Source organism: Danio aesculapii, chromosome 24 (genome assembly GCF_903798145.1).
Source record: "Danio aesculapii chromosome 24, fDanAes4.1, whole genome shotgun sequence".
NCBI lineage: Eukaryota > Metazoa > Chordata > Actinopteri > Cypriniformes > Danionidae > Danio > Danio aesculapii.
Window position 1 is genome coordinate 4,865,684 of NC_079458.1, and position 24,135 is coordinate 4,889,818.

Consider the following 24,135-nt stretch of genomic DNA (forward strand, 5'->3'; position numbering starts at 1 on the left):
GTTTTTTTTTTGGGAGAACTTGATTGTTTTTTGTTCAATCTACTTAAATTTGTAAAAACTATACGTAAACTTAATTCCTTCATGTTGTCTTAACACAAATCGATTGTGCTGAACCAGCATTTTTAACAGTGTGCCTCTTCTCTCCACTGTAAAAACTGCTTGGTTCCACACAATCCCTTCATGTCATCCCAAAACAAGTTAACTTAATGGCTTTTACAATTTTAAGTTGATTAAACACAAAACAATTAAGTTGTGCCAAAAAACCCTCAAGAATTGTGTCGTTTCAGCTCATTTTAAATAAGTAATTTGAACAAGTGCCAAAAATATTTTTTTGAGCATCAGAATTGCGACGTAAACGTACAATTAAGATTTTATAATTGTAAACAACCACATACAAAGTGTCAAACCACAACGTTGACGTCACAAAGCACAGAAAGCAAATCGGCAGAAAAAAATGGCTAGTTTATTACAAAATATTTCTAATAGAGCATATACTGTCTTCATTCCAAGCATCTCATTGGCTAGGGAAGCTGGAAGAGCATGGCAGACCAGATTACAAGCCTGGGGGGTGGGGTTAAAGTTGAGCCCACCATCTTTAATACTGAACAAAATATTGGAATTATTATGATAATTAAACCAATAAATCAGCACAGCCGCAGTCATACAGCTATCTATACTCATCAGTCTCAGAAACTAAACTCTGAATATAAAGAAACATTTGAGGCTCAATAATTGGTAACAGTTTTGAGATCCAGTTTGAACAATAATCTATTTCTGTCAATAAGTAATGGTTCTGCTTCTGAACTCAATCCGTCTGAAGCAATAGAGCTTAAAATAGGATTTAAAATACATTTAGAAACACCATCTATGCCCTAATGGAGTTTTAAACTAAATCAGTGATCATTCGTCCTCTAGTAAATATACAGACAAACAGAAAAGCACCATTTTAGCGATTCTCAAAAGCATCAATGGGTCTTCGATGGTCTTAAAAATATTATTTATCAGTCATGGTCCGCACATAGAAACATGTAATAATGGAAATGCTTGTTGGTTTTACTTCAGCCGATTAAAAAAATGCACCCAAATTCACAGCAGAAATATGTAGATATGTAGAATATTAGTAAAGCGTAATTTATATTTAACCCAGCTTATCAAATATTCTAAAAAACTGAATTATACATTAAATTTAAGTGCATTTCCTGAAGCGGCTGAGGTAAAACTGAATAACCGACCTCACACTGAGATGCAATGGAAGCCGAATTTTCTTCACAGATTAAAAACATAAAAAAGGTAATTGCAATTATCTCACAAATAATACCTTTCTTTTTGCAGTTGGGAGTTTGTTTCTCACTTTTTTTTGTTCATGTTGCAGATATAAATTGTGAACTTTGAGGTATAAACTCACAATTCTGAGAAAAGCAAAGTCTGAATTGCGACATACAAGTCTGAATTCTAAAGTTTATCTCTCACAATTCTGACTTAAATTGCATGATTTAAATGTAAGAACTGTTGGATATAAACTTGAAATTGCAAGATGTTGTAATTGTATGATTTAACTTCCAAACTGCAAGACAAACTCATAATTTAACAATGTTAAAATTGTAATAATTTTAATATTTAACTTATAAATCACCAGATATTTACTCGCAATTTTAAAAACATTTAGAATTTTAAGATTTACATTCTGAAGTGCAAGATATAAATTTGCAACTTCAATTCAATTCTGAATTAAAAAATGTAATTTCGAACAGCAAGATTTAAACACGCAATTTTAATTAAATTCGGGATGTCAAAATTAAAATTCCAAACTGCAAGATATAAACTCGCAATTTTAATTAAATTCGGAATAAAGAAAAGTATATTTTTAAATGTTCTTACGAAGGTAAAAACGTACATTCCGAACCACAAGATATAACACGCAATTTGAATTTTAATTAAATTCAGAACGCAAAAATTTATATTCTGAAGCGCAAGATATAACACACTATTTAATTTAATTCAGTACGTAAATATTTACATTGCAAAACACAAGATTTAATGTGCAATTTTAATTTAATTCAGAATGTAAATGTAATTCAGAACATAAAAACTTACATTCTGAACAGCAAGATATAAACTCACAATTAAATTAAAAAAAAAAATGTATATGTTTTCATGAATGCAAAAACTTACATTCTGAACTGCAAGATATAACAGGCAATTTGAATTTAATTTAGAACGTATAACTTACATTCTGAACTGCAAGATATAACATGCAATTTGAATTTAATTCACAACGTAAAAGCTAAAATTCCAAACTGCATGATATAAACTCTCGGTTTTAATTAAATTTAGAATGTAAAAATATGCGAATCGAACTGCAAGATATAACGCACAGCTTTAATTAAATTGAAAGCATAAGTTCCGAAATGCAAGATTTAAACTCACAATTTTAATTTAATTCAGAACATAAAAATTTGCATTCCGAACTGCAAAATATAACGCAGTTTTAATTAAATTTAAAGCATAAATTTCGAAATGCAAGATATAAACTCGCAATTTTTATTCAATTCAGAACGTAAAACTTGCGTTCCGAACTGCAACATATAACGCACAATTTTAATTTAACTCAGAACATAAAACTTGCGCTCCGAACTGCAAAAAATAACGTGCAATTTTAATTTAATAAAAAACGTAAAACTTGCGTTCCGAACTGCAAGAAATAACGTGCAATTTTAATTGAATTCAAAACGTAAAACTTGCGTTCCGAACTGCAAAATATAACGCGCAATTTTAATTTAATTCAAAACGTAAAACTTGCGTTCCGAACTGCAACATATAACGCGCAATTTTAATTTAATTCAAAACGTAAAACTTGCGTTCCGAACTGCAACATATAACGCGCAATTTTAATTTAATTCAAAACGTAAAACTTGCGTTCCGAACTGCAACATATAACGCGCAATTTTAATTTAATTCAGAACGTAAAAACTAACATTCTAAACTGCAAGATATAAACTCGCAGTTTTAATTCAGAGTGTAAAAATTTCGCTTAAAACGGCAATGCAAACTTGCATTAAATTGCGACAAATTTAGAAATCAAAATAGTCTCACAAATATATAAATTCTGAAAACAAAAATCCAAACTGCGTGACATGGAAATATCCAACAGCAAGAAAGTTGTGAGATAAAAAAATTGAAATGACCTTTTTTATGCAAATACGAAAACGAGCTTCAATTAGCATGCGTTTGAAAACACGCTTCAGAAACCGAATACGGGTTCACATGGAATACACTTGACTTCCCAAGCTTATAAACACAACACAAACTCTCACAATTCAAAAACGTAACCTCAATATTGTTCCTCAAAATGTGCTGGAAAAAAAAAACATCTCCAGGGCTCGACTGATGTGAGCTCGGGAATTTATTGACGTGTAATACTTTAGTCCAAACATCTGCTTATTCTGTTGTCGTCACTGTATCTAACAGGACCCTTGTTAAGCCACAGTGAGTCAGTAAGGCCAAGACAGCGCAGGAAATGGAGGAGTGTGTGTTTATCTGCACGTATAGCGAGAGAACGGCCATCATTTGTGTCGGCTAAAGGCTCTGTACAAAGCGAAGCCCAACATGGCCGCTATTGTGGCTCCAAGAGTCACACGAAGCCAGAAAGACGTGCTGCTCATGTCTGATCCGTTCAGGTGCCTGCGGACAGGAAGTGACATAGGGAGAGATTTAAATGCGCTCTGTATTTCTGGCGACCTTGGCAACACACACACATTCAGGCTAATTTTAGTCTGGCGTCTGCAGATCTTTGAAGTCCACATGCAACATTTGTAATCCATTTTACTCCACAGGAGATTTTATGGGTGACACGCAACATTCAGAGGAAAATTATTAAGTAGGTCATTATATACATGAGGAAATGAGTGGGTTGTAAAATTCAGGAGTAGATATAAGAGCGTTTGGTGTCAAACGTCAAAGTAGGACATTATTTTACTATTATTACACTATATTATTATAATATATTACATTATTTCACAAATTATTATTTTCTAAACATTATATAAATAGTGATTAAGTTTACAATGTTCTGTAGTGGCTTAAATTGTGGATAAAATCTGATTTTTATTTAAAATTTGGATAAATTTTTGCGACTTTACATTTAACAGTTAAAATTCAATTTTATAGGTTTCGTTTAAAGTCCCCCTTGAAATCAAAACTAGCCATATTGATTTTGTTAGCTCACATTGCTGGTTTTGTGCTGAATAATTCATCTGTGCATGTCATTATGATAAAAATAAATAGTTTGTTCTTGTAATCTTTAATTGAAATCTGAAAATGCACTTCCTGTTTATTTTCAGCTAAACTGTCAGATTAGGCCTGTCTGAGGTATTGGGTGTGGCTAACATACTTAACCACGCCCCCTCCACCTGACAACACAGAAATGGTGAGCAGGAGAAGTCTGTCAGGTTGTAGTAACTCTCCCCAAACCCTTTTCCAGATCTTTCTGAATTGCCTACTTTACTACATCCTATCAGCTCGCAGTAGAAAAAAAAGAAGCCACGCCCACTGTTTTCTCCTTTAATATGTAGTTTCTTTAGGAACTGCATCACAATATAATAAAAAAGCGGTCACAGCTTCTGGTTTATGGGGACTTTAAACTTTGCAGCTAAATAAATGGCTATAACTATACAATCCTATTTAATGAATGTGCTTTTTGAAGCAGTTCATGTAAAATCAGTAATTTAAATGCATAAATTAATTGGCATAAAATTAATTAAAATTAAAATAAATTTTTTAAACAGTTAAAACTTAGCAGCTTTAAATTTAACAGCTAAAATTATGTTAAAACATTAACTTAATCTTTTATCTAAAATTATTAAATGACTAAAATTCTTAAATTATTTATAAATAATATGAAGTGGTTTTCATTTAAACCAGGGATGCCCAAACTCGGTCCTGGAGAGCTGCTGTGCTGCATGGTTCCAACTTCCTTTGACACACCTGCTTGAAGTTTCTACTACACCTAGAAGGAGCTTGATTAGCTTGTTCAGGTGTGTCTAACTAGGGTTGGAACTAAACTTTGCAGTACACCGGCCCTCCAAGACCGAGTTTGAGCCCCCTGATTTAAACTTTGCAGTTAAATAATGTGCTTTTTTTTTTTTCAAGTAGTTCAAGCAAAATTAGACCTGCTGGCTAAATATTTTAAATTTAATTGACATCAATTTATTTTTTCTAAAGTTGTTTCATTTAAAGTTAGCAGTAATGAGTTAAATAGATATACTTCTATTTAGTAATAAAAAAATGGCATTTAAACCTGTCAGTATCAATTAAAATGGCAAATGTTATATTTAAATTAAAATTAGCAATTAAATTTAATGCAATAGTTTGACTTTTTTATTTACATGAATTAAATTTTTTGAAGCTGTTTAAACTTAGCAACTTTAAATGAAATAGCTAAAATTATAATATTTAATTTCAATTAATTTAAATCAACCCACTTATAATAATTTTCTTAAATGAAATGGCTAAAATGTAAACGTTTAGCTTTAATTATTAAATGACTAAAACTCTTTATCAATCATTTAAAGGGGATTTATTTAAACATAGCAGCTAAAATAAATGAAATATAAACTTTAAATGAATGGCCTTTTTAGAAGCAGTTCATGCTGGCTAAACTTAATCAATTAAACTGACCATTTAATTTCTCTAAAGTTGTATAAACTCAGCAGCTTAAATTAAATGACTAAATTATTGACATTTCTATTGTATAAACTTCAGTAGATTCAATTTAATAATTAAAATAATAACATTTTATTTTGGTTTAAATCTAACAGGTTATATTAAACACTTTGCACTTTCCAATAATGTCAATATTTTAAACAATAGTTAATAGTTAACATTAACACTGAGCAATATATTCTAAATACCATCTATTAACATTCAATAAAACAATTAAATTGGTAATTTTACTATATTTATTTTAATTAAATGTTATTTTTATTTCATAATTAAATAGAAAATAAGGTCCCACTTTATATTAAGTGCCCTTAACTACTATGTCCTTACATCAAAATATAAATACAATATACGTAATGTGTTGATAATATATTGCAGAACACTTCTGATGCTATAAGAGGTGGGATACAGGTAAGGTTAAGGACAGGTTTGGTGATATGTGCAGGTTTGAGGTTGGGTTAAGGTGTAGGGTATGATCAACAGTGTAATTATGAATGTAATAACTGAAATGTAAATACAGGCAGGTATTTAAACAAGCCAAAGTACAATGTAAAATATGTATTTACACAATAAGTGCATTGTAACTAATTATTATTGTCAGTGTAAGTACATGTTAGTTAAGGACACTTAAAATAGTATAATAAGGGACCAAAAATTATATTACACAACAAAAAGAGGTGTGTATACTTACGGGTACATGGCGGCCCAGGTGAGCTTGCTGTAAATGTGTGTGTGAGTGTGTGTGAGCAGCGCAGAGAAATGCAGAGGTGAAGGCAGACGATGTTTGTAACAGAACTCGGACGGGCTCATCCCATGATGCTGTTTGACCTCCACCAGATCAGCTTTAGAGCCCAGCACCACACACGGGATCCCGCTGTCCATATAGTGCTGCTGCGCACACACACACAAAAACAGCTCATGAGCTCAAGAAATCACATCTCTGAAACAGACAGTCTGATCCAAAAATATTAAATAATATTACAACATAAAATAACTACTTGCCAGATTAATATATTTTAAAATGCAATTTATTCCCAAGATGCAATGCTGATTTTTTGTATCATTAGTCCAGTATTCAATCTCGAATAATCCTTGAGAAATTACTCAAATTATTTAAAGTAAAATTGACTTTTATTTGATCAATTGAATTGATCGTATATCAAATAAATATTTAAAAAAATATTATTTTGAAATAATATCACAATTAATATTACAATAATTGCAATAATAATAGAATATTACAGTTCATGGATTAGCTGTGTATTCAGTTAAATAAAGCAACAATTAAATATATTAAATATACTTAAATATTACATTAAATATAGTTAAAATAAAAAGATATAAACTAAAAATACAAGCTAGCGAAAGAGAAATTAATAGTTCACCAAAAAAAAAGCCTTTACAAAAAAACTAACCATGGTCAAAAAAAATAAAAATAAAAATAAAAAATAAATAAATAAAAAAATTATAAAAAAAAAAAATAAAATAAAAAAAATAAATAAATAAATAAATACAAATAAAATAAAAATAAAATAAAAATAAATAAAATAAAAATAAATAAAATAAATAAATAAATTAATTAATTAAAATAAAATAAAATAAAATAAAATTAAAAATATATACATATACATACATATACATATATATATATACACACACACACACACACACACACACACACACACACACACACACACACATATATATATATATATATATATAGTAGTTACATATATGCACACACGCACAAATTTCCCAAAAACATAACTATTACGCTACCGTACAAAGAAACATGGCAAGGGAAAGATTAGTTTGTGCAAGGTCATTATGGAATATTAATTAATTTGTGTGATCAGATTTAATGCAACTCATGCTCATTAAGAAAATGTGCCCAGGGCTACATTGTTGAGAACCGAAAAATATGTACCCTGGGCTACGTCTACTTGCAGTTTTTGTTTTCAAAGATCCACTAGAGGGTGCTGTGTACATTTTTGACTCAAATCGCAAATGTGTTGCTGGGGCACGTTTTCTCTATGAGCCATTGCTGTTTTAATGTGCTTCACAAATAAAAGTGAGACGCGTGTCTCCAGAACTAAAGTGTTTTTGTGCAGATGCTGATGTTTTCTCACTTTATAAATGCTAGCGCAGTAGTTGAAGGAGTCGGGGTCGCTGACGTCATACATGAGACACGCCACGTCACACGCTGCATCTGCCGCTTTCAGAAACTCTGTCTCCACGTCCACTTCCTCCAACTGAGAAAACAACAACAGCACACTAAAAATAAACAAATAAATTCTGTATATTTTACTTCTGTATATATGGGATGCAATTGTCCCTCCCAGTACTTGTGCATTTTTTTTGCTCCAAATTGAAGCCTTTTACACCAAAATCACTTTTGAAACTAAATATTTTTTGTTGCCTACAATTGATATTCCATTAATTATATGTACATTGTATTCGAACACTATCTAATTAAATCCTTTTGAATTGTCAATTAATATCAGTAATAGGTAAATAATTAAGTGATTTACATTTTGACATGCTTTAACATGCAAGGCTTTTGAAATAACTCTCCTTTGAGCTTACTTTATTCAAATGAATCATTCCCTTTTCAAACTTTACTTCCGTCTAGTAAATGTGTTTATTAACTATATTGGCAACACTTTATTTTAAATGTACAATTGTACAAATGTATAACTGTCTGGTTTAGCTCAGCTACTAAATACGATCTCCAAAGACTACGTCGAATAGTTCGGACTGCTGAGCGAATCACTGGTACAACCCTTCATACTTCCCAAGAACTGTACTTATCCAGAGCGAGCAAAAGGGCTGCCAAAATCACTCTGGACCCCTCACACCCAGCACACTGCCTCTTTGAACTTTTACCTTCTGGTCGACGCTACAGAGCACTGCGCACCAGAACAGCCCGACACAGAAACGGTTTCTTCCCTCAGGCAATCCATCTCATGAACACTTGATGATAATAATTGCGGAACCAACATCACTACTTGCTATACACTTTTATACACATATACACTTATTTAACCACACACTTACATGCCAATTTGCACATAACAGCTGCACATATAACGTTGTATATAGTAATAAACACGTACATACAATTGTCAATCTGTATATTTGCACTCACTACTTACTTCTATTTTTTTTTAATATATTTATTATCTGTTTTTTGTCCTGTCTCTGTTATCCTGTTGCACTGTAGAAGCTCTCTCACGAAAACAAATTCCTCGTATGTGTGAACATACCTGGCAATAAAGCTCTTTCTTCTCTTCTTCTTAATTTGCTGCTTTTGAATAGTTATTAAGGTAGTACATGGGTTTAGTTATTGGGGAGGATTAGTATTGTAGAATAAGATCATGCAGGATATGTGCTTTTTGATGTACTAATAAACAGTCAATAATAGGCAGGTGATAAACCAGTAGTTAATGTGGGTTAAGACAGACTTACGATCAGGTATTTGTCCTGATTAGCGATGGAGACTGTGTTGATGGCATATATTGAAGGAGCTCCGGGATCACGATCACTTCTCTGAAAATAAACAAAGCAATTTTATCACCAGATCCGCGAGTGCCAGATTCCATAAACAACTACAGAGAGATTAATATTCGTAAACAGACTATAAACTGTAATAAGGCACCAAACGTTGAAAAAAAGACATTTTTTTACTATTCTTTTTAAAACAAACAAACAAATATGTTAATCTGTACTTCTAATGGGGCGTTCACACTAAGCGGCAACCTCCCGCTCTCCCTCGGGAAGCCAATACGGAAGTAACTGAAATTTCAATTCATCAAAGTTCCGCTAGTCCTGGCTCCATAATAGAGCAAATTGCAATTGAGCCCACTGTTAGAATGGCCAACTTTACAGCAGAAAAAAAGGTGTTTACAGCCTGGTACAAAGAACGATTTTGGTTCATACAGCTATTATTACCCTCCATGACAACTGTGAGGGGGTGAATTTTTTTATAACTCATTTCCTTTATATTAGGTTATATTAAGTTTGCATAATTAAGGGCGTGGCCACTTGAGTGACAGCTAGGTCTCGCTGGTCACTGTCACTTCACCTCAGCTGAATCCGGCAGATTAGCCACTGATCTCGGCATATTCATCGTATTTTTGTTTTGTTTTATGTGGCTTTACACAGTCAGCTGCCTTTTGGACTTATTTCTTACAATTATCAGATGATATGGGATGCTGTGTGCACTTAATTGTGCTCACAAACCATTCACGTGGCCTCGTTTCTCATGTGAGTGAAGTTATATACTTGTATACCATCTCTATAAATGTATTTGTTTTATTTAAGATCATTTATCATTAATATTTTTCTTTAGACCCATAAAGCACTCCAGAATGTGACAGATTGATTAGCTGTAGGCTCTAGAACAGTCATCTGAAGCGTTATCATACAGTGTTATGCTGGAGTTCATCAATAGTCTTGCATTTACTAACACAGACTATAATTGAAGTGTTTGGAAGTATTTCGCGTTTTCCTCCTGTAGAAAAACGTCGTAAGAGCAATGTTTAGTGGCTCACTGTATTACTACAGTGTTTTTGAAAGTCTAAACACTTTATTGATATAGTGTACAGCCAAGCACATGTGGCCAGAACACAAACGAGTCGCAGGTAATAAAGTATCAAGCATTTCTCCCAAAGTAAAGTCTGTCTGCCAGGTCTAAGCAAAGTGCCAGCAGGTGTCTGTAGCTTTGCTCACTCTCCGCCTCTTTGCCCTTGTTTGGTATCCCGCCGTGGGTGCGATGACGCGCGAACAAAATGGCGACGGTTGGCCGCGCCTACTAGTAACTTCTTTTGCAGTGTTCAGAAACCTATGGGTGACGTCACGGATACTATGTCCATATATATTACAGTCTATGGTTCACACCAGATGAATCTTGAGTGAGTTAATCGTGCTATTTGCATGTAATTAGACGCTTGAACATTTACTTTACTCACTTCATTCGCACGTGAAATTCAATTAATTCGCACGCTACCTGCATGATGGCTGCTCCTAGCTCCTGACTAACACAACATAAATTTTCTCCAAACTTCAGATTATTTAACTCGAGTGATTCAAATTCTAATTTTATTTCTTCATACATGGTATAATATGCAGTGAAATGCTTAAACAACCACTCATGAGCTTACAAATGACAACAACAAGAAGAATCTAAATTAAGTAGAAAATAAAAGCAAATATAAAACATTTGAAGACTTTAGATATACAGATTAATGTGGCTGCCGAAAAAGTACAAGTATAAAAATATAAGAGCTACCTGTACAACCAGAAACATATAAGAGTTTCTATGTCTATTTGATTTGTTCGAATCGTGTTATTTTGCGTCGTCTCATTCACGCGAATCGCACTTAAGGATGTCTATCGTCTTTGCATTGACTTAATATGTAACTCACTCCCGCTTAAAGAGTCACGAAACACCAAAACACAATTTTTGAGATGTTGACAGTCATATATGTGTCCCACGCTGCTAAAAACACTATTAGGACACATATTTAACTAAATAGTGAAAATAGGTTGTTTTTGCGTTATTTTGAGCAAATTCGTTCTTCCGGTTTGAAATGAATGAGTCACGGAGATTAGATACTTGTGTGTAATCCAGCTTGGAGACTGGATGTCTGTACCTGCGAGTACATTGTGACGTCTCTGAGTGTGCAGTATTTAATTCATGAGAAAGACTTGGTTCAACGCAATCGGTGTGCTCTATTGTGTATGCGGTGCAACTTCATTAATATGCATGATAGCTGTTACAGTGTTCAGATGGCAGAGAGATGCCACGTTGTGTTGCCAAAACAAGTGGAAGAACAAGAATTGTTTGGAGACATGGGTCGTCAGTGTTGCGTTTATAAATGTGTTGTAACGCAGGTTTTGTTTTCATTTCATCTCTATGAGAGCGCAGCTAGACTCACGTGTGGATTACAATGCAGGCGACAGAAATGTGTTTGTAAGGAACATTTTTACCTGAAAGCTTTTCGCATCTTGAAATGGTGAAATCTGGATTTGCTGCTCATCTAATTTTTTAAAAAGACATGGCTCCAGTTGGTGTTGATTGTCTTGTCTCTACAGATTTGGTAAGTGCGTGTGATCGGTGTTCTTTCATTCAGATGGCAAAGTTAGTTCATATCGTCAGCAGTACTTATTCAGTTTTTTAAGACAGACCTTAGTCTAAATGATTTAGTTACTCAGTTTACAGTATGTTAATATCACTGCAATATTATAGCACAACATTAGAGACTGAAAGATCCGCTGTGAATGCTGCTCTCCGAATGTAAACACCTTAATCAAACTATTACCGTCGTGAAGGATTTTCGCCACACTTTGTGACAGGATACACGCGGCTTTCTGACGCTACCTACCGAGTGCATTTAAGTTACCAAGGAATGCGGAGGTTTTATTTCTCCCATTCGCCTTGCGGTCTCAAACATTCCATTAAACTACACTCTCCAGCAGTTCATCCTCGCATCTTATATCTCGTTTGTCATGGGGGCATGCATGAAATGTTCCTGAATGAAAGTGAAAGTGGTAAACTGCAGTTAAAGTCGACAAATTAAGAATTTGGCAAGTAATTTGATTACTGATGTCCATGTAAACAAACACTCTTTCTCCCCTGCGTCTGTGTGTTTGTTTAGCCTCTGTGAAAATCAGAGCGTGCCCAAACGAAAACTCCCATTTTTATGCAAAACCTTCACTCTTTCCCTTCCCAGACACTCCCACCTAAACAGAGCTGGAAACACCCACTTTCCTGACTTTTTCCAAACTAGAGATGTGAAAACACCCTGCTGAAACAGGGGGGGGGGGGGGGTTTCATGGCCCTTTAATGGTTAATCTGCATCTTTTGTGAATGCACCATTAAAATAAAACTCCATTTTATTAACTAAATAGTAGTGTAGTAAATTATTTGTAATTCATTTTTGATAAATAGATCTTGTTCTAATTTGCTGGTTTTTCCAGCAAGATCTGGCAACACTAAATGACTCGTGACTTTTTTAGCTTGTTTTCATGTAAATAGCATTATACGTCATTTTCAATACAAGTCAAAGCCTGTTTCAAATGACTTAAAAAGTTATTTCATAGAAGATGTCACAGAATGAGTTGGACATTGGAAAAATAAGACATGTGCTACTACACTGTAAAAACTTTTGCTGCCATACATTTTTTTTGTTGAATCAAATAAACTTGTCAATCAATAAAAAAAAATAAAAATCAATCAAACTGACTAAAACTATTAAGTTTGTATAACTTTAATTAGCTGAAAGTTGATTAACTTATTAAAATAAGTTAAATCAACATAAAAATGTGTTGTCTTGACTTTGTCATTAAATTTTTTACAGTGCATTTGCTTGTCAAAAGTAAATAAAAAATACATTGTGAAGTAAAGCCAGTAATAAAAGCAAAGAAAAGCAAGCACACTGCCTCTCAGTTGTAGAAGTACAACCCCAAATCAGAAAAAGTTGGGACAGTGACCACATAAACCACATTCTGCACACATTAAAAGTCCTGTCTGCAAAAGAAGAGGATACAGGTACTTGACTGGCCTGCCTACAGTCCTAACTTGTCCCCGATAGAGAATGTGTGGTGCATTTTGAAGCACAAAATACAACAATGAAGACCTCATTGCCCGTTGTCCACCTTCAGATTAGTTTGCAGGAAGAACGTGACAAAATTACACCTGAAACACTTCATCATTTGGTCTTTTAAATGTTCACAATGTCTTTTAAGTGTTGTGAAAAAGACTGGCAACATTACAAAGTGGTAAATGCTTTACCGTTCCAGCTTTTTTTGAAATGTGCTGCAAGAACCAAAATTGGGATATGTTTATTAAAAAAAAACAATACAAATAAGGAACATATTAAATAACGTGCTGCTCTATTGTCTGCAATGAAATACAAGTCAAAGTAAATTTAGAAATCACTACTTTCTTTTTTATGTGTGCTTTCATACAGTCTCACGTTTTTCTGATTTGGGGTTGTACATCAACATACTGAAATAAGTCTCAGCAACTTCAGATTCATGCAGACTTTATAATGAAACCATTTTTCCTCCATCAAGCCACACTCTCTGACCTCAGTGCTGCGCTGCAGAAAAGCTCGCAGGAAGTCTGTTTTCCCGGTTCCCCGTGGACCAATCACTTTACACAGGAACACAGTGCGCTGAGTCTGCCGCTTGTCCAGGTCTACAGCCTTTTCTCTGGTTACTAACATACACACAGAAGACAGAAACGGTCCTCATTGTCTGATCTAACACATGTGGGGTTTACAGCAGGTCTCATTACCTGTGATGGCGGACGTCTGACACTCTTGCTCCATCAGTATGGGATAGCCGAGGTAACCCAGATGCTCCAAACACCGGTGCACATCCAGATACGCCAATAACCTGCAGTTTATTCAGAAACACGTCAAAAATCAAAGCTCACACGCTTGCTAATGTTTATTTTACAACAGTTTGACAATTTAATGAGACATCGTTTAATTATCATGATACATTTGGGGAATCATAAACATACAATGCAACCTGTGTATTCTGATTCATAAATGACTCTTTTGAACTGCTCTTTTTAGACAATCATAAACATTTGTCACAACTGTGGTGTTCTGATTCACAAACAAATGATTCTTTAGACAATCGTAAACATATGGAAAAACTGTAGTGTTCTGATTCACAAATGACTCTTTTGAACTGCTCGTTTTAGAGAATCGGAAACATTCATCACAAGTGTGGTGTTCTGATTCACAAACAAATGGCTCTTTTTAGACAATCAAAAACATTCTTCACAACTGTGGTGTTCTGATTCACAAACAAATGATTCTTTAGACAATCTAAAACATATGGTAAAACTGTGGTGTGTTCTGATTCACAAATGACTCTTTTGAACTGCTTGTTTTTGAGAATCGGAAACATTCATCACAAGTGTGGTGTTCTGATTCACAAACAAATGACTCTTTTTAGACAATCTAAAACATTCGTCACAACTGTGGTGTTCTGATTCACAAACAAATGACTCTTTTTAGACAATCTAAAACATTCGTCACAACTGTGGTGTTCTGATTCACAAACAAATGATTCTTTAGACAATCGTAAACATATGGAAAAACTGTAGTGTTCTGATTCACAAATGACTCTTTTGAACTGCTCGTTTTAGAGAATCGGAAACATTCATCACAAGTGTGGTGTTCTGATTCACAAACAAATGGCTCTTTTTAGACAATCAAAAACATTCTTCACAACTGTGGTGTTCTGATTCACAAACAAATGATTCTTTAGACAATCTAAAACATATGGTAAAACTGTGGTGTGTTCTGATTCACAAATGACTCTTTTGAACTGCTTGTTTTTGAGAATCGGAAACATTCATCACAAGTGTGGTGTTCTGATTCACAAACAAATGACTCTTTTTAGACAATCTAAAACATTCGTCACAACTGTGGTGTTCTGATTCACAAACAAATGACTCTTTTTAGACAATCTAAAACATTCGTCACAACTGTGGTGTTCTGATTCACAAACAAATGACTCTTTTGAACTGCTCGTTTAGAGAATCATAAACACAAGGCACAGCTGCAGAGTTCTAAGTCACAAACAAATGACTCTTGTGAACTGCTTATTTTAGAAAATCATTTGGATTTAAATGACTCTTTTTAGAGAACCATAAAGATATGTCACAAGTGTGGTGTTCTGATTCACAAACAAATGACTCTTTAGAGAATCATACACATACGGCACAACAGTGGTATTCTGATTCACAAATTAATGACTCTTTTTAGAGAATCAAACATTCGTCGCAAGTGTGGTGTTCTGATTCAAAAGTAAATGACTTTTGAACTGCTCGTTTTAGAGAATTATAAACATACGGCACAGCTGCATAGTTCTGATTTACAAATAACTCTTGTGAACTGCTTATTTTAGAGAATCATTCTGATTCACAAACAAATGACTCTTATGAACTGCTAATTTTAAAGAATCATAAACATACATCACAACTGTGCTGTTCTGACTCACAAACAAATGAATCTTATGAACTAGTTCATTTTAATGAATCATAAACAATTAAAAACATACATCACAATCAGTTTTTTCTGATTCATTAACAAACAAACTGGCTCTTTTAATTGAATCACAAACGGCCATACATAGTCTGCCTCATACATACTCAGCATTTCTGCTTCAAACAGAAAAGTGATTCCTTTAAACACGAACACTGACTCACATCCACTGGCAGAGGTATCCGTGCTGAGAGATGTAGCAGTCGTCCGTCAGCGGGATGTTACTGTACACCGTGGAGCTCCAGGGCATGTAGGGTAAAACACCAAACAGATTCTTGAGCTCTGCGGGAGAGAGAGCCGAATCCTTATCCTGCAGGAGGAGAAACACAGCATGATGAGCACAACCAAACTCTAATCACGCAAAGTTCATTAGAGGATAAGATCCAGGAGCTGGACTCACCTCGTCATACTTCTCAAACAGCTTCAGGAGAAACTGATGACCGAGATGATTCAGCTCCGTCGTGCAGCCCACTGAAACTCGCAATCTGGAAACACACACACACATACACACACTTGAATATTAGCCCCCTATAATGTGTTTTTGAAGCTAAAAGACAAACGTACAAAATCAAATGTATTTGCAAAGAACGAGAAATAGTGAAGGAATCAACTAAGGGTGTTTTCACACCTGCCTTATTTAGTTCGGTTGAATCGCTCTAGAGTTTGTTTTCCCTCATGGTGTGGTTCATTTGGGCAGGTGTAAATGTAGCAATCGCCGTCGAGTGCGCACCAAAAGCAGACCAAAAAAGCCTACCGAGACCTCCTTGAAGAGGTGGCCTCGGTATGCTTTCAAACAAACCCTGGAGCAGTTCGTTTGTGGTGAGAACATGAGCCGAACTAAAACAGAGCCAACCGCAAAGAGTACTGCGCCTTTTTGGACTAATCCAGCTGCCGTAATCCGATGCGCTGTTCCATCTTATGGGGTGTCGAAGAAAAATATTTGTTGACAGCGCTTTACCAACAATTTTAAACAGAGAGAGAGAAGAGAGAGAAAGAGAGGGAAAAACATAACCTGATGGATCGCTGACAATATTTCCAGAAGATGACCATGTCGCAGTTTAGCTAAATGCATTCACGCCTCCTCCTGAAGTGTCTTACGATGAGCCTTCACCGTTAACAATGCATAAAACATTGTTTTCCAGCCGCAGCTGTGCTTCATTCTCTAAATGTATAGTTTGTCTGAAGTGATGTATATAAACTATATAGTATACTATGAGCAGGGATACAATCAGCCAGCACAGTCTTCCCTCCATAATAAAACGCAACATTTTGTGTCTGCTGGTTTGTTTACTTGTGGGAGTTCCATTGGCATTTTCCAACACGTTAATTCTGACCAATCGAAAAGCAGTTTAGGAAACACGTTGAAGCTGAACACGTTGAATTTAGCCAATGAGTGATGTGGATTTTGTCACATGACTGCATTTTGTTTTTTTCAACTGGTTCGGACCAAAGCATTCAGTGTGGTGTGAAAAGGACCCAAAAACGGCAGAAAATGCTACAATGTAAGATTTGTTTTCCTTGGTTCGGACCAAATGAACCAAACCACAGATGTGAAAGCACCCAAAGACGCCATCTGTTTGCCTCACTGTGTTCACAAGTGCTGAAATTCAGATTTGCTAATGACCATTTGGTTTCAACCAATTACAAAAGACTGCCCCATGTGACCAATCAGAGCACTGTAAACTCTCAGAAAGGCGGGGCTTAGAGAAAATGAATGCTTAAACCAACCATTTCAGACACTGTGAGAAAAGAGCTGTTACTCATTTAATAATAATAATAATATTATTTAAATTTATTTATTTTTTATTTATTTTTTATCAAATTTTTATTTATGAATTTAATAGTAATAATAAAATAATATTTTTGATGTTTGATAAGTGCAAACATTCCATGGACTTCAAGACAAAACTATCAAGAATAATAGACATTTTAAACACGTTTGTGTGTGTTTTTTTGATGAACGTACACTGGATAGAGGTAGTCGTCAGTCAACTCAAGTGTGTCATCGTAGCCGAATTTACGGAGGATGGTCCAGGTGGTCTCATGACGTCCCCTCTGGATAAAGAGTGTGTTCAGGAACAGGAAACCTACAATACACACGCGTGGAGTAACGTGCGATCATCAGTTATTAATAGGGTAAATATAAGAGTGTGTATGAATGTGTGTAATGTGCATTACCGTTAAGCGTGAGTCCGTTATCCTGAACGCCATCGCTAGTGTTTTTCCACACGACGGTTTTCACGTCCTCTAAAGCCTGAGGAGCCAGCGGATTCCCAAAACACAATTTCTGCACACACAGATTGACATTAGATCAAGAAATATAAAATGCACTTTAATGCAAATAAAACTGAATTAAAAAACTATTAAAATATTAAATATAGAAAAATAAATATAGAAAATAAATATATAAATTATATATAAATATTTAAAATACAAAAATAATCTACTTTAATAGAACATAATAGAAAATGTTATGTTTTTAATTTAAAAGCACACAATATAAAACCTTAGAAAAACCTTTAAGCAAAATTCAAATAATATTATAGTGCATTAATAATAATTAATAATTAACAAACAATATGTTAAATGTTAATGTAAAATGAACGAATTATAATTATAATTATTTAGAATGATTAGTTTAAAAATTATTCTAAATTCTTAAAATAACAAATATAAAATAAATGATTAGAAATTAATATTAAATATATTAAACTATTAGAATTACAATTATTACATCACATATATTTTATCAGAGCATGTTACTCTTAAGATAAATATTACATGTAGACTAAAAATATTCTCAATATTCACTTTTAAACCTATTTTTTCTGCTTAAATAACGGTGTTGGGAAATCTGTTTAATAACAGTTATCCTAAATGATAAAAATCCTGCTTTACACTTTTTGTTTCTGCTGAATAATGACTGCAGTCTGCAGTTTATCAGCTGACCTGAAAACAGTTGAGTTCAGCGTCACTGAGTATATGGTCATTATCCTGGTCAGAGATGCTGAAGATCCGACTCAGAGCCCGAACACACTGCGCCTTTAACTACAAACATACACATAAAGACATATGAACTCAAGGTGAAAAGCCTTCTATGAAGTACTGTGCGTGTATGGATGTATGCTTGTGTCATGTAGGGAAAATAAGTATTGAACACGTCATGTTTTTTCCTGGGAATAATATTTCTAAAGGAGCTGTTGACATGGAATTGAACCAGATTTTGGTAAAAACCCAAACAATACAAACATAAAAATAATACAAAATCTGGAAAAGTGAATTCTGTGCAATAACAATCAAATGACAGAAGGAGAAAGTACTGAACTGGTGAAATGTATTTAACACTTTATATAAAAGGCTTTTTTGGTGACGGCAGCTTAAAGACGCCTCTCATATGGAGAATGTAGTCACATGCATTGCTCAGGTGTGTGTTTTTCACAGACTTCAACAGAGTGTCAAAATCTTGATGGTTCTGTGGGTCTCGTCTATCAAATCTGATGTTTAATTTGTATTTTCAATTGGATTTGCATCAGGTGATTGGCTGGGCCATTCTACAGCTGGATTTTCTTTCTCTGAAAGCATTTGAGACTCTCCTTGGCTGAGTTTTGGATCATTGTCTTGCTGAAATGTCCACCCTGGTTTCATCTTCATCCTCCTGCTAATGTAGATGTTGACTACTGAGAGATTTCAGCTGCTGTCTGGGCTTTCACTGCCTTTCCACACCTCTCTTCATGTGTTCAATACTTTTTCCCTGCGTCATTTCACTTTATTACACATAACCTAATTTGTAAACTAAATAGATTTGTTTTCTATGCATATTTGTATTTCTTTGGTTGTTACCAACATCCGCTGAAAAATTCAAGCCAACGGCACCTTTAGAAATATGTTATCTGAGAAAAATGGTGTTATTTTCCTCGCTGTGTGTGTGTATTCCACACATTTTGGGGACCAAATGCCCACACAAGTATCACAATATCAGTACATTTCGACTTTCTATGGACACTTAGTGGTCCGCATGAGAAAAAGGCCTTATAGTTCACACATTATGAAGTATTTTGAAAAAGTAAAAATGCAGATTGTTTCCTGTGAGGGCTAGGTTATGGGTTTATACAGTCTGTTCAAATCATTTCATCTATGGGAAGTGCACATAAACATAGCTGTACGTGTGTGTGTGTGTGTGTGTGTGTGTACCTGTTTGTCCTCAGGGTCGTATAGAGGAGCAGTGGGATGAAGAACCGCCTTCTGAGCATAATAGAAGAGCTCAGAAATATTCTTCAGATTCTTAGCCGAGCACTGCAGAAACAAACATCATCATAACACAATGCATGAAGCTATAGACAAATCTATACAGGTGTCGTCTGACAATCTGAGAAGGATCTAAAATGCATGATGTTTTTATTTAGTTTTTTAAGAGCAACTGCGAAACAAACTGTAAAGGCTCCGACCTCTTCTGGAAAGGGGGTGGGGAGCAGGAGCTCATTTGCATTTAAAGAGACAGATAAAAGCAGTTTTTTAGCTCTAACTTAAAAGAGGGCATAGACAGAATGGTACAATAAATGATCTGTGAATTAGTTACAGCTAAAAGTTTATCGTTTTCATATGACGTCACATCATTAGGGGAACGTCCCCCTGGTGGGCAAAATATCCCACGCTGACCGTCAAGTCAGTCAAGGCTAAGCGATTTCTTTATTTTTTAGCCAAACCCCCTATCCCCGCACCCACCCCTGAATATTTGTAGTTATGCAATAAGATATAGTGTTACTTAGGGCTGCACAATATTGGAAAAATCTAACATAGCAATATTTTTTTATTCTACGATATAAGTACAATTTCATTAGATGAGTTGAATACAAACTATTTGGAAATAGTATATATATTGGGATGATTCTGTAGGGGAGTGCATAAAATATAATAAATAATATAAAAATTAAATAAACAGCGTTTTGTTTTTTTAGATGAGTCAAGCTGTATTCAGGTATAAATGAATTGAATAAATCAAATAACACTGCATAGCCTTCGTCTTATAAACAATTCTATAAATTTAATCATTATTAATATGTCAAAGATACATATTCTTATGCATTGTTTCTGCTACATTCATTCTTCCATGGTGGGGCGCCACGCCAAGATTCATCCACCACAGCTACATTACAGCTTCTCATTCAAAACATTCTATTTTTTTAATAGCAGGTGATAATCGCACCAAAACGTATTAACAGGTAAGTGAATTATAACAGCGCAAACTTTTCTGTAACCGACCGTAGTAGTGCTGTGCATCATTTGTTTAACCCTTTAAGGTTACGTGCTGACTGTGACAGGTGCGTGATGCGTGAGGCCAGCAAACACGACGTATAGCCGTTTTACTTTATTTCAGGATGCAATAATACTGGAGGCATTCATAAATATTCCTAGCAAATGTAATAAATGCTGGAGACATACTCGTTACATAAACGCACTAAATCGCACCTCAGCAGCGTTTATTTGAGAGCGCACAAGAAGATCTGCACGCTCTTAAAGCGGCTTATATTTGAGGGGGCGTGCAAGAAGTTTTGTGCACGAGCAGAAAAACATCGGCGCGCAAGCAAAGAGATCCGCATGCTTGTAGGCATAAATTACATAAATGCGATCTCAACTTCTAATACTGCACTCACGACATTTGGTAGTTGGTAGATCTGTGTAAAAAAGGCCTGCCGCCACAGCTGTTATATCTTAATGCTTTCAAAACCCTAACACAGTCACAGGCCTTAAAAAACACTTGCGAAATGATCAATTATAATCCAGACTCATTGTGCATACTCGCGATGTGCCCATTGCGAATAATTACATTGTGAGATCAATGGTGAAACGATATATTGTGCAGCCCTAGTGTCACTAAACGACGAGAGGCATATCTGGTGAATTCCCTCATAGAAAGAACAGACAGAAAGGAGAAATATATGGATTTGTGCAGATTAGTAGCATCATTGATCCATAAAATTCCATAGTACCTATAACTGTCAGAATGTTTGTGTGCTTTTATATAGTTTCTATTCGATTTTGCAGGTTAAGTGCTATTAAAATATAAATTGAAATGCAAAGTCAAAAGTATAATAGCTGAACAAATAGATTTTCCTTACCAGCAAATACTATTCTAAGCAAAAGAAACTGACAGCAAATGTAAAAGCAGACACAATCTATAACGTCACCAATAATGACTAAATCGCTGAGGAATATCCACAAGATAAACGTAAACATCACCGAATTGAAGTTCTGAAAAATTTTAATGACTGAAAAAAGGCTGCGGGTGCAGAATATGGATCACAAGAGCCCAATATATACAATTTGTGATCTCCGTTTTAAATATGTGATCCAAATATTTGTAGCTTGAAACAGATGGAAAAATAACTTATTGTTTCTATGGAGATCACAGTGTAGCTGCTATTACCGCCCACTGTTTTTTCTTTCACGTGACTGAAAACTATCAATGGGTAAAATGTATGAGATGTGTGTTAAAAGTTGTGTTTGTGTGGTTCAAACCTCTACACAGGTCTCAATCTCTGAAAACTGGTTCATGATTGGCAGGATGGTTTCCATGGAGCTGCCAGAGCGCAGGTCAGACTTGTTGCCCACCAGGATGATGGGAATCCTATGGCAAAAATACAAAAATAGTCATTGTTCATTCCTGAACAATAGTGATGCATGAGTATGAGCTTTAGAGACGTACTTGCTTCCTTTTTCAGCGCCTCCGTTCACCAGAGGAATCCATTTAGTCCTGATCTGATGAAAAAAAAACAGGTCAGAAAAAATAAAACTAAAAAGTATTAATAATGTTTAATGATAGCACCTTATATAGCATCAGATATTTAGATAACAGATACCTTGTCAATGGTTTCCTCTTGTGTGACATCATAAACCACACACACCACATTGGCCTATAAATAAAAGAAATTATATGACAACAATAAAAAAAATGACATTTAATATATAATAAAAGCACAAACATGTAAAGATAAAACAGTAATATATGTTAAAAATGTACTTTTTCATTACTAACTTTCAGCAACATTACTTCAGTCTTCAGTGTCACATGATTATATAAGAATCAATCTAATATATTAAGCAATTAATGTTATTTTATTTTGTTAATATTTGTATAAATATATTAAAATTAATGTTATATTAGTTTGTTAATATTTTTATAAATACATAAATATATTAAAGTTAATATTATATTTTGTTAATATTTGTATAAATAATTAAAAAATATATAAAAATTAATGTTATATTACTTTGTTAATATTTTTATAAAGAAATATATAAAAAGTTATGTTATATTCTTTTTTTTATATTTGTATAAATAATTAAATATATACTTTTTAAAAATAATTTTTTCAGGGGTTTTTAACATTTAATGAATAGAACAGTGCAGAGAATTGACAGGAAATAGTTCAGAGCAGAGAGAGGGGAAAGGTCGGCAAAGGACCTCGAGCCGGGAATCGAACATGGGTCACCGCAGAAAGGTGCTATAAGTCGACGCACTTAACCACTAGGCTATATTTGTATAAAGAAATAAATATATTATTGTTATATTATTTTGTTAATATTTGTAAAGAAATTAATATTATATTATTTTGTTGATATTTATATAAAGAAATAAATATATTAAACTTAATGTTATATTACTTTGTTAATATTTGTATAAAGAAATAAATATTAAAACTAATGTTATTTTATTTTGTTAAAATTTGTATAAATAATTAAATACATTATTTTGTTAATATTTGTATAAATAATTAAATATATTAAAATTAATGTTATATTAGTTTGTTAATATTTGTATAAATAATTAAATAAATTAAAATTAATGTTATTTTATGTTGTTAATATTTGTATAAATAATTAAATATATAAAAATTTATGTTAAATTTTTTTGTTAATATTTGTATAATAAATAAATATATTCAAATTAATGTTATTTTATTTTGTTAATATTTGTATAAATAATTAAATATATTAAAATTAATGTAAATTTTTTTGTTAATATTTGTATAAACAAATATATTAACATTTATGTTAAATTATTTTGTTAATATTTGTATAAATAATTAAATATATTAAAATTAATGTTTTTTTATTTTGTTAATATTTGTATAAATAATTAAATATATTAAAATTAATGTTATATTAGTTTGTTAATATTTGTATAAATAATTAAATATATTAATTAATGTTATATTATTTTGTTAATATTTGTATAAACAATTAAATATGTTAAAATTTATGTTATATTATTTTGTTAATATTTGTATAAATAATTAAGTATATAAAAATTTATGTTATATTATTTTGTTAATATTTGTATAAATAA

At 33.5% G+C, this 24,135-nt stretch overlaps 1 protein-coding gene across 1 annotated transcript in view; it reads right to left on the reverse strand.

The window, feature by feature from the left end:
• Positions 1 to 443: 443 nt before the first annotated feature.
• Positions 444 to 24,135, reverse strand: part of rhot2 (ras homolog family member T2) — a 28,569-nt gene continuing 4,877 nt past the window's right edge. Inside the window, exons 5-19 of the mRNA XM_056450509.1 lie at positions 22,646 to 22,699; positions 22,492 to 22,544; positions 22,305 to 22,413; positions 19,980 to 20,081; positions 18,738 to 18,836; positions 17,967 to 18,075; positions 17,755 to 17,875; positions 16,189 to 16,273; positions 15,953 to 16,098; positions 14,021 to 14,121; positions 13,812 to 13,942; positions 9,187 to 9,267; positions 7,848 to 7,970; positions 6,410 to 6,609; positions 444 to 3,681 (exon numbers count right to left, since the gene is read on the reverse strand). Of these exons, the coding sequence (XP_056306484.1) occupies positions 3,564 to 3,681; positions 6,410 to 6,609; positions 7,848 to 7,970; positions 9,187 to 9,267; positions 13,812 to 13,942; positions 14,021 to 14,121; positions 15,953 to 16,098; positions 16,189 to 16,273; positions 17,755 to 17,875; positions 17,967 to 18,075; positions 18,738 to 18,836; positions 19,980 to 20,081; positions 22,305 to 22,413; positions 22,492 to 22,544; positions 22,646 to 22,699 (1,632 nt within the window). The 3' untranslated portion in view covers positions 444 to 3,563. The remainder of the gene's footprint in view (positions 3,682 to 6,409; positions 6,610 to 7,847; positions 7,971 to 9,186; positions 9,268 to 13,811; positions 13,943 to 14,020; positions 14,122 to 15,952; positions 16,099 to 16,188; positions 16,274 to 17,754; positions 17,876 to 17,966; positions 18,076 to 18,737; positions 18,837 to 19,979; positions 20,082 to 22,304; positions 22,414 to 22,491; positions 22,545 to 22,645; positions 22,700 to 24,135) is intronic.